This window comes from Apiospora phragmitis, assembly GCF_038363925.1.
Source record: "Apiospora phragmitis strain CBS 135458 chromosome Unknown utg000009l:1.0-1189150.0:1.0-1190623.0, whole genome shotgun sequence".
Taxonomy (NCBI): domain Eukaryota; kingdom Fungi; phylum Ascomycota; class Sordariomycetes; order Amphisphaeriales; family Apiosporaceae; genus Apiospora; species Apiospora phragmitis.
Window position 1 is genome coordinate 864,538 of NW_027117408.1, and position 11,419 is coordinate 875,956.

An 11,419-nucleotide genomic window follows, 5' to 3' on the forward strand; every position below is an offset into this window, starting at 1 on the left:
GTTAAGCAAAGATGAGGCATTGCGAACACGGTTATCTCACATGGCAATTATCCATACTGTCGTTATGAGAAGGAAAGGCCCACGCATGGTCATCGTTATTCGAAGAATCTCCCTCAGTCTCCCCTTCCCCTGGCTGGGTCGATCATTAGGCCCCTATAGGGCTGACTGCCTTGCTTTCATGGTTCAAAGATATGAGTCCTAGAAGGAAATCTGCACCTGTGTCAACTCATCGTATGAGTAGCCTGTGTTTGTGATGGTGGAATTTCTGACGCCTGCAGGCTCGTCACCAGGTGAGTCAACCCGCTGAGATTTCTCGATTCCGTGTGGGTTTGTTTAACCGAACATCAATTAAAGGGCATTGAAGAGGATTCAACCTTGACTGCAGGGTCACAATGGCGATGGGAAAGGGGTTATTGTGTCAGAAAATTATAAGCCTTGCAACTTGCAGTCGGTTACGTGCTGCTCGGGTAAAATTCCATTGACTCCCAGTTCGACTAGCGAGCATATCTGTCACCTCTCGCGGGGAGGTAATAGAACAGTGGGCGGCCACTGGACTCACAGTCATCGGTTGAGCACTCATACCACAATGGCATATGCAGTCAACGTTTATATTTATCTGCCGCTTGGTCCCCCACTCTTCTTATAATTAACGTATCAGCAATCGACAACTTACTCTCAACACGTCTGGCTACTTGACCCTTCATACTGATTTGGGCTATCCGAATAGGGCTCTATTCCAACTCAAACTTCCATCGCCTGTTCAATATGCTACTTCTCGGCGTGACCGTGGACTTGGTGAATCGCAGCGAACCCCGTGTGGTGATCGGATTCCCGAATGAGAGGTTCGCTGCGACGTATCTGGCTTGCATCACGACACGATCGATTCACACAACGGCGCGTATCGACGGCAGACAGTATGCCAACTGGGTCAGTCTGCGCTTGCCGAGCGAGGTACGCAGTGTGGCGGCTAGCGATGACCCGGCGGGCTTCTACTTCACCTTTACGGACAGGGACATGGCGCTCAAGTGGGTCGACAGCTTCTTGATCTGGGAGTTGATCAAGGTAGTGGGAGCAAGGTGTTTGTGACGAGGGGATGGACCAGAGATCCCTACAGAGGTCCCTAGAATCCAAACTCGGTATGCCCACCTTACCGGTAGCTAGCCAGGTCCTGCATGGTCCCTGGGTCCGAGTATATGGCTGAGATAGGTGGGATATACCCACAAGCCCGATGGTAAACCGACTTTGAGGACCTGAGTCACGCGTATCACCTTTGAACGGAAATCAACACAACAACTTTTACTACCATCTATATAACATTCCGTAACATAACCAAATACAGTTCTCAATAAGTGAAATATAGCTAGAAACCTTTTCTATTAGGCTCCACAGACTGTCCTCTCCCCACGCATAATCCTGTCGACCTCAGCCTTCCAGAAACCCAAAGATGTAATCTGGGTCGCCGTGATCTCTTTGCGACCACTCCTATTGACCGCATTATTCGTCAGAGGGCCCCTGCCATACGATCCCTAGCTCCCAGGTGCGCTCTATCAATATCAAGATCCTCATCTGGCTCGACCGTTATCTCTTGTTCCATCCGCTTCACCCAGTTCGTCTTGATGTATTCTTGCGCAGCGCCAATGTCGAATCCAGACCTGCCGGTAACTATTTTGAGTTCCCCGACGAGTGTGCTGAAACGGGTCGCCAGTTCGCTGGCGCCACCGTCGTGAGCAGGGATGTTTGTAAGAAACCTTTTTAAGGCTGTGATGAGGGGAGAACATCCATTTGGTGAGCACTCACAAGAGCAATCATCCATCACATCCGCAATAATGATCGGCGTCATAGCCTTTGCAGCGCTGTAATAGCCGTGTTTTAGGGCATTGTTGACTGCACAATGCATAGAAATCCCGATTCGAAAAGCAATATGGTGAGCAGTAGTGGAGCCGGGAATCAGATCACGGATACCACATCTCTTCATATCTTCAGAAGCCTCGTTCGATTGAAAGTCAATTTGTCCATAAGTTTCGATACCATGCTGATAAAGCCAAAGGAAGTAGTGCCACATTCTGTCATGCCACACCCAATGAGACAGGAGGAGGCTATTGCAAGCCGACAAGTCCCTGAAACCGAGACTGTACAACAACTCTGCGTCTTTAGTGTTACAGACAGAGTAGTGAACAGACTCGCCGTCAAAGCTGGTTCTCGCCAATGTTATTTTGAATTCGAGGGGATATGTATCGCTTGGAGGGCCGCTATAGCCTTGCCAGAGTTTGCATCAAGAACTGCTGAGGAGTTCAGACCCAGGTCATTGCATTGGGCATCAGTTAGGTAAAGAATAGCGATCCGCTTTAGCTCCGTGCGCCACCGCAATAATGTATGTGCATAGACTTCGACAGCTGGCGGAGTAGGATCTTCAGGCCTGGCATTGTAGGGGGAAAAGATGTCATGCAGCTAATGTGGGCAGCCGGCTTCAAGAAGGATCTCGAGGGACTCTGCGCAAGGACACAACGTCCTTGCTGTGGTACCATAAGCCCTTGAGCATCTCCTGTCGCAGCACATACTGATAGCGAGCTGGCATGGCGATCGACCTCCGCGGTCACTCTTCTCCAATATGTGCGGCTTGGCGTATCGGACAAGTATACGCAAGAGTCTTGGTCGGCCTATTGCCCAGTGAATGGCGGTGAACCCCCCAGCTATCAACTCGTCCTAGATGTAAGATGGGTTATGACACAGCAAATTTATCACTCGTGTCTCATCACCGAGTAGTATTGCTTTGAAAAGGGGGTTACATTCGCATGCTGTGTCGATCAGTCAGTGGCTTCAAGGGCTAGGGGAAGGGGGTTTGCAGGATTTTGCCCACCTTCAGCTAACGCTGGAATATCTGCAAGCCTCTGAAATGCCATTTCGGGTTCTATAGGAAACTGCCCCAAATGAATAAGTGACATAACTTCACCATCTTTTGTCGAAGTAAGAAGATAGTGAAAGCTCGTGCGCTTTCAAAGGACCAAAACTCTAATTACTACGAGGTTGAGCGGTGTTCTGAGAGGAAATTAGCAATATGCAAAGGATTATTGCCAAACCTGTTCAGTTGAGCAAGGGTGCGTTACCCTGAACGGTTGACTGTCGTTATCGGTACTTTGCAAGCTAGCAGAGACTGAAGTAAGGTAACCATACTCCGTAAATGCTGGTCATTCACAATAGGCCTTATCTGTGCAACTTAGTGGCCGCGAACTCGCCAACGTGAATGTAATTAGGATTCTCACCATATATGCGACATGATGAATCAGGGACGAATGAAATTGGTCAACGTCTGTCGGGTGGCTTCTCTCCTGATGGAATAATCCCAATAGGGTTGAGAAGCAGTAGCAGACAAGGTGGTCCAAATATCCAACGTCTGTTCGATGGGATGATTCTTCCTCTCGAGAAAAGCTACTCACATAATGCAACCAATACCAAAGAATCCTCAATAGCCTGAAAGCAGGAGCCTGGTGGTCGTCTACTATGGCATACATAGTATTGTATAGCTGGGCCGATGCTAGCCGCGCCCACTCTAGAGTACAGATGGATTGAAACCTGCACTGCTTTTCGTATAATGCGCTGGAATCCGCCAAAGGTAATACCATAGGTGCGAGAGCTCTCATTAGAGATGATATGTGGAATTTGCAACCCGGCAGGCGATGCCTGATCTCCTCAATTTGAGTGAAGAATGTAGTTGATCCCCAATGTCTCTGAGTTTGCCGGCGTCTTTTGGAAACGGAACAAGTGCATGGATTTAGCTCTTCGTACTGCTCAGCTTCTCTGGCAAGTGATCTGAGGCTTTCTGGCTTCGAGACAAGCCGACCCACGATCAAGTCAGGCAATGGCTATACCGAGTAAATGGGTCAGCCCTGAAGTTCGCGATTTTTCAAGTTGCTTACCACGTGGCGAGTGCTCATGTATGAGTTTAGCAGGCCATGTTCTTCTATTGTGCTTCCCAGTCTGGTTCCCTGAGCCAGTTCCCCAATGTATGTCGAGATAGCTTGCAGTTGCTGAGCTTGTGTGTCATGGTATGACTGGAGCAGCCCCTCAATCAGGGGCCGAATACTTGCTATGTCTGTTTTCAGTCCAGACACAGAATGTTGGATCGCGTGCGGGGACAGCGAGATTGCCTGGGTTCCAGTCCGAGTATAGGCGACATCCGCCTGCACTCTATCTACAGACTGCGCTGTAGATAACAACAGGTCGCTGTGACACTTTGAGCTATGTTCTTCACTTTGGGTCAGACATTCAAACTAACAGTATCGCCTCCTGTAATGAGGAGTGAAGATTCTCGCGCAGCTTTTGTAACCGAATCTCGAGCTTCCGGACTTTTGGTCGATGTTTCAATGGGTATAGGAACTGGTGTTGTGTTCCTTTCAACCTCTTGGAGAAGTCGGCGACTGGGTCTTGTGTGTTGCTAGACGGGCTCTGTGGATCTTGGGACGTGATACATGCTAGAATGTCGCCAAAGCTGCCCAATTCGACGCGGCATGCTTCGATGCGGCGCTTCAATCTCGTGCTTGCAGGGTATTGCAAGGCTGTCAATGCACCAACCGAAACCACCATGATTAGCAACCAACCAACCATACAGCCTTGGTGAGCCACTGACCAAGAGCCTTTTGGTGTATCACACCAATCAACCAAGAGATTGCCTTGGTGAGCCACCTAGTGGTTTGGGTGTATTAGGTTAATGTAAGGCTTTTTTTTATTGAATTTAGTTATATATTATAATAAGTATAGGATATAAAAAAAGGATATATATAATTTCGATAAAACTAGGTTTTTTATAAGTTAAATCTCGTTCGAAATAGTCGTAACCACCTCCGATCGATGCGGAAAGCTTAAAGTAATATAATAAAAGAACCGGGAAGAGGTTATAATTATTTAAAGCGTCGGATCGTACGGTTACGCTATCCCTCCGTATATTATATTTATCGAGAAAACGCACCTCTTTTCTTAATATAAAAACAGCTCATTACTAAAGGACTAAGTAATCGTAATTACTAAAAACGGCTAAATTACGAACGAGAGAAGCGAGGACTAAATTCGATATTTCGATAAATATACGAAGTCTCGTACGAAAAGTATTTATCGCCTATTAGTTCTTAACGGCTATAAGAGTTATTATTCGATAACTTTTGAGCTTTATTATAAAAAAAACTCGATTATTATATTTTATATATTTTTTTATTCATCTTATAAGTTTTAACCTTTTAATATTAGCTGTTTTTATACGTTAAAAAAGTCGTACGAGAAAGAAATCGAGGGTTTTATACGGGCGTATATTACTTATATCTTAAAGGAGGATTTCTTACTAACGTTTTTAAAAGCGTTCTAAGCAGCTTCTACCGTTTTAAATATTTAGGGAGGTTTCCGAAAGGCAGGACTTATACCGTACGATCCGGAACATATTATTTTATAATTAAATATGAAACTATATACGCCGACGCTTCCGGCGACCTTTTCTAGCCTATTTATATTTTAAGAATTAAAAACCTTAAATAATTTAATTAAAACTTAATTTTAAACCGAATACGTAAGAAATCGAATCGCGCGGTATTAAAATAACTCTTCGATATTAATTTTTATTAAATTTAATTAAATTACGAAAAGTATAATATAAATTATACACCGGCTCGCTTTTTTAAAAGGTGAGGTAACCGTATTACGAGAAGTAAATAAAATACTTAGCCGGCGCCGCCGTACGAAAAAAAACGGCTATAAAATAAAGGATTATTTCGTATATAAGCTAAAAAAGACTTATAGTTTTAAAAAGATATTAATAAATAGTTATAAAACGAATCGCGGAGGAGGAGTAATTATACGAGGACGTTTAAGACGCGCTCACAACGCTATAGAATCTACGGAGAGCCCGGGCATAATGCTCGTACTTATTAAAATAATATAGAAACGTTTAACGAAAACGATTTTAAATAGTTTTAATTAATTTTAAGCGTAATAATTAAATAAATTTATATTTCATTATACGAGGTCTTAAAAAGTGTTTAATTAAATTATATATTTAATTAAACCGTGGACTACGTTACGTTAATAATTTAAATAATAATATAATAATAAAATTTATTAAGCGAATTTACGCTTTTAAAAAGAAAAAAATATTATCATCATTATTTAACTATTCACGTATAAAAAACGAACTTATAGACCGCTTAAAAAAAGCGAAAACCACGACACGGTTAAATATTAAACTAAGGATTAAAATAATAGAAATAAAATTAATAATATTAAACTTAATATAAATTAACAGGGTATTTTAATTAAATTATTAAAAGTTATTAAAAACACTTTAAACGCGATAGTATAACTCTTTTAAGAAAATATACGAGGTAGTTATATAATCGACTTTTATAAAAAAAAGCTAGCGAGGTTAAACAAATACTTATATTAAATTAAAGTAATATCGATTAATTAATATAATTATAAATAAGCCAGCTAACGGTGCTACGGTCACCCCATACAACGGCGACCCCTAAATTTAAATAGCCCCTAATAGTACCACATATAAATCAATATATAAACTAGTCAGCTTTTGATTTATAATTAATTAAATAATACTATCGTTTTCCTTTCTTTTCCTCTTTCTAATAGGCCGTAAACTTAACGAGTTAGTACTGTAACGCGCGATTTAAGATATTATAAATAGCTCGTTAATAAAACAAGCCGCCGAGAAGTATAATATCCCTAGAATAACTTTAAAGGCTCGGATTCACGGCCGCAAAACTATAAAATAACGGAATAAGTCCTTCCAAGCCTTAATAATAGCGGAAGAGTCTTAGATCGTAATTTAGTGCCTTATATAATATGATCTAGGCTGCTTACCGGCGCACGTTATTTTTTAAATATTCGCTTAACCGATTTTTTAAGTTAACGGGATTAATATAATCCTTAGTAAATATTAAGTTAAAAGATTTATTACTCGCTATCTATCTATTAGTACTACTTTTTCTAAAAGGATAAATTTTTTAAGGCTTAACGTAACTTCCGTAAAAAAAATTATCGAGTTTTTCGAACGGCTTAATAATCTTATTCTAGAATTGATCCCTTTAAAGTTTCGGTTTAACGTTAACGAGATCGGTAACTAGCTCGGTTATAGAATAAATATAATAATTATTAGACCTACTAAAATAAAGAGAATATTAATTATAGACTCTTTTAACCGAAAATAGGCTTTTATGGTCGAATATAATAACGCTTTAAGCCGAGCTTTACCTCCTTTTATTATATTTAAAAATTAATAAGTCTAGTAGTAATAGTTTTTAGAAAAAGAGGACTCGTTAACGGATACTATAGAGGATTAGGTTTTTACGGTATCCCTTAAAAGCTAGACTAATAAGGAGCTAGCCCTGGTATAATTAAATAAGGTTTTCATCCTTTATATAAAGCTTAAAAATAAAGATTAATAGCGGCTTATTATCCTAAATAATTACGTTAGCTACGTAAATAAAGACTTTATTATAACGTATTTAAAGTATAAAATATAACTTCTCTTTTTTCCGGCATACTCGTCGCACTTATTATAACCTTTAAATCTTAATCTTTTTAATATATTAAAAAATACTTACCACTAAAAAATAACCCTATACTATATAAAGCTTAATAATATAAATATAAATAAAAGAGATTTCTTTTAATATTATAAACTAATTAAAAGGTTTACTTTTCGGCCGTATATAATAATTAACGGCTAAGCCGTAACTAATATATTCCCTCGCGATATTAATAAGCCTCTTAATAACCGGAACCGGAGGATAAAAGACCAGGTAGAGGCAGGACTATCTAAGCCTCCCCCTCGACGTTTTTAATAAATAATTCTCCTCTATAGCATTATTAATACCTACAACCAGCCGCCAAATTAAAGAGTTAGCGGATACGCTTAATAGTAATAATATTATTTTCGATAGCGCGACGCGCCGGGTTTTATTCCGGAAGCTTTAAAAGAGTTTAAATATTTTAAACGGCTAGATCGGCTAATTAGAGCACGAGAAGTTAGTTTTAAAAAGTAATTTAAAGAAAAAAAGAAATAAAAAGAGAAAAAGAGTAATACCTAACCTTAACCAGAAATTTACGCATATATAAGATGCTATAGCAATTAAAAAGGAGATAAATAGCGTTGTACCGGAACCCTAAACTATTACTCCTCTATCGTCGACGCCGGAAGCCGTTATAATTAAATCTGACTCTAAATCTGAAATTAAGAGTGTTATAAAAGCGTTTCGGGACTAAAATAATATTTTTAAGATTTTATATTAATTTTTAATTAAATTATTCGTATTATTATTATATAATATTATTATTAGTTTTTAAGGTCGCCGTTACATGGGGTGACCGTAGCACCGTTAGCTAGCTTACGTATAAAAACATTTCTTTTTTAATATAATAAATAAATAATATATTAAATAAATAATAAATTAAATAAAAATATTATAATATATAAACATTTATAAAAGTAGCTTGTTTTTTTATTTAAATAATAATACGATTTATTATAGCGATTAGTTCATTAAATATACACTAGTCCTTTTATTAATATAATATTAATTACTTTATACTTTATATTATAAACGCCGCTTTAATTACTAAGGATAAAAGATTAAACATTTAAAAAAAAGCCTTTAAGTTAATTTATAAAAAAACACTATTAGTATAAGAGATCTCGAATAAAAACTTATTAATAAAAGTAGATAACTAATTAAAAATAAAATATATAAAGGCTTAAGGTAATAAGTAAGCGACTTAAGAATATATAATAAATTAGCGTTAGTTACCCTTTCGGCTTCGCCGCCCGGGCGTTAATAAATTATGTGTGTATACTCTACCTTCGTGGAACAACGGAGCCCTCATTTCGTTGGTCCGTAGAAACCGGCAGGGGTGGGTGACCCCTATGCAAGGTGCCGTGGCCTGATTTCCTTTTCTCTCGATTTCGAACCATTATCCCGGGACATCCCTTACATATGTACTGGTATAATTCGGGCGCAAGGAATCACTTCCCCTTCGAAAGAATGAGAATCCCAGTAAACTGTCTCGGTCAGGTGTATAATACAGCATACTAGATCAACATTCTACCGAGTAAGTGTAGCGGACACTTTACATATCCCTAGGGACGTGAGCGCCAGCCGCGGCGCGGCGACGTTACATATTCCCAAGCAAACAAACGGGGGTGCGCCATTTTGATGGCAAGTTGAACTTGACAGATGGGTGTCCATGGACCACGAGGTAAGGAAACTCTACATACATCCTCGGCTACACACTGTCAGACATGGGGTACAAGGCGAACTTACCAGGGTCTGTGTAGCAGTTTGCGCATTCTCATCCACTCTGTTCTGGACGATATTAGCTACCAAAAGCCGTAGCGGATAGAAATAGAAGACCAGTATAACTCACTTGTTTTGAGCTGCTATTCGGGATTCTCCACCCCGCCTTGCCCCGAAATATATTTCGCGAGGTTACGATACTTGCCAAGTTGCCAACATTCGATCCCGACCAGAATGTTTCCGTAAATGGTAGGTGATTGTTGTAGCGATGCTTCGAGCGCACAGAAACCCCTGCAGTTCCACGTCGGATGAACAAGATGGAGGCCTGGATACTTGGTTCACTGGGAAGACATTGTGCATACACCTGCCCACGAGGTCTAAGCAGGATATATGAACAGTAGTGTTCTCCCCCGCGGGTCGTAACCGACACCCTATATCGTAATGGTCTGCGTGGTCTCGTGGAATTTCATCCTTACATTCGATACTTTCCACCACTTGCTCTTCAGCCTGCAAACATGTCGTCCAGAAAGCCCATTGACCCAGCCCGCGCAGCGGAGAGCAACCTGGGTTGGATCATGGGGGTCACCGCTGCGTTCCATGGCCTAGCGCTAATATTTGTTGGCTTCCGCATCTACATCAGGCTAGCCATCGTGAGGTCGTTCGGGAAAGACGATGCCATGATATTGATGTCTGCAGTAAGCAAGCGAACCGTTCTTTTTTGCCAGAGCCCCCGAGTCTGCTTTCATCCTCGCCATGAATAGTCACTGCCAGCGGCGATGTTGCTAACTCATGGGTGCTAGTTATGCGCCCTCCTTGGCGGCATGGTTACGTACATCATCGCCGCCTTCCACGGACTAGGGCGGCACGCGGACACGGTACCGAAAGAAGACTACAAAGAGTACATGAAGATGAAATTTATACAAGCCGTCGTGTCCACTATCGGCTCGCTTGCATGTCTGAAGATCTCCATCGGTTTCACGCTCCTTAGACTCAGCCACTCTCGCCGGTACTCGCAGATAATCTGGGGAATGATAGGTGTGTATTACTCTGTCAAACATCTTATTCACCACGAAGTGCAGCAACACGACTTACATGCACCTTCACTCGGGGAATCTTACAGGGTTCGTATGTGTCTACGCAACCGTCTCGTGGATCGAATGGCTCGTCAACTGCGACCCGATCGCAGGCTTCTGGGACAAGTCGCTGCCCGGCGTCCGGTGCCTACCCGTCGCGACGCACAAGGGCTTCGCCCTGATGAACACGGCCTGCAATATCCTGACCGACGTCGTCTTCGCAACGCTACCCGTCTCCATCATCTGGCGCCTGCAGATGGCGCGCCGCGCGCGCGTTTATCTGGTTAGCATCCTGAGTCTGGGCTACGCCGCCGTGCTCCTCGGCGTCGCCAAGGTCGTCTGCCAGAACGTCTTCCGCGGCGACCCGGACCAGTCCTTCACCAACTGGATCCAGTTCTTCGGCTTCCTGCAGGTCAATGTCGGCATCATGGCCGCGTGTGCGCCCAGCCACAAGCCCCTGGTCGGCGGCGCCCTGCGCCTGAACTCGACGATGAGGTCGGGGGCGAGGTACGGCCGGAGCGGCAGCGGCGGCCTGGGCTCTAAGTACGGCCCCGGCGCACAGCCTTCGGACCGCCGGGCTTCACGAGGGATGGTCATCAGTGGCGCGGCGGGTGGTCCCACTCGGAAGGGGTGGCTCAAGTCCAAGAACGAAACCGACGAGTTCGAGATGACGACCGATATGTTCGGAGCACTGCATGAACAAAAGGGATACCATGGGGTGAGAGCAACGGCCGTCAGCCCATCGGGAAGCGAGGACGATGACTGGGCTGCCAAACCCGCGGGCGCCAGCATCGGCTAGGTTCCATTCCAGGGGCTTACACTTGCAGGGGGATGCTAGAAGACCGGTGGATTTGCAATCCACCGCATCTCACATCATCATCCGTTGAGAGTATTACACCCCATTGCGGGAAGTATCCCGGTGCCAACACTACTGTCTCTATCTCGAGCACATGTGGTGACGGATCCAGAGCTCAAACTCGGCGCTCGCTAGAATAAAGGCTCTGTAATACCGCTCGTCTTGCGATCGCTGCCAGGATGGGAATTTGAGATACCGTCGAT

At 42.7% G+C, this 11,419-nt stretch overlaps 2 protein-coding genes across 2 annotated transcripts; one reads left to right on the forward strand and one right to left on the reverse strand.

Moving 5' to 3' along the window:
- Nucleotides 1–768: 768 nt before the first annotated feature.
- Nucleotides 769–2,062, reverse strand: PG994_009773 (uncharacterized protein; the record flags this gene model as incomplete). The annotated part of the gene is made up of 3 exons (XM_066861182.1): nucleotides 769–1,108; nucleotides 1,152–1,179; nucleotides 1,522–2,062. 3 exons carry the CDS (start codon nucleotides 2,060–2,062, stop codon nucleotides 769–771), a joined length of 909 nt encoding a protein of 302 aa, XP_066713352.1.
- Nucleotides 2,063–9,802: 7,740 nt separating this feature from the next.
- On the forward strand, nucleotides 9,803–11,159 carry PG994_009774 (uncharacterized protein; the record flags this gene model as incomplete). Its single annotated transcript, XM_066861183.1, has 3 exons — nucleotides 9,803–9,982; nucleotides 10,088–10,322; nucleotides 10,408–11,159. 3 exons carry the CDS (start codon nucleotides 9,803–9,805, stop codon nucleotides 11,157–11,159), a joined length of 1,167 nt encoding a protein of 388 aa, XP_066713353.1.
- Nucleotides 11,160–11,419: the final 260 nt, after the last annotated feature.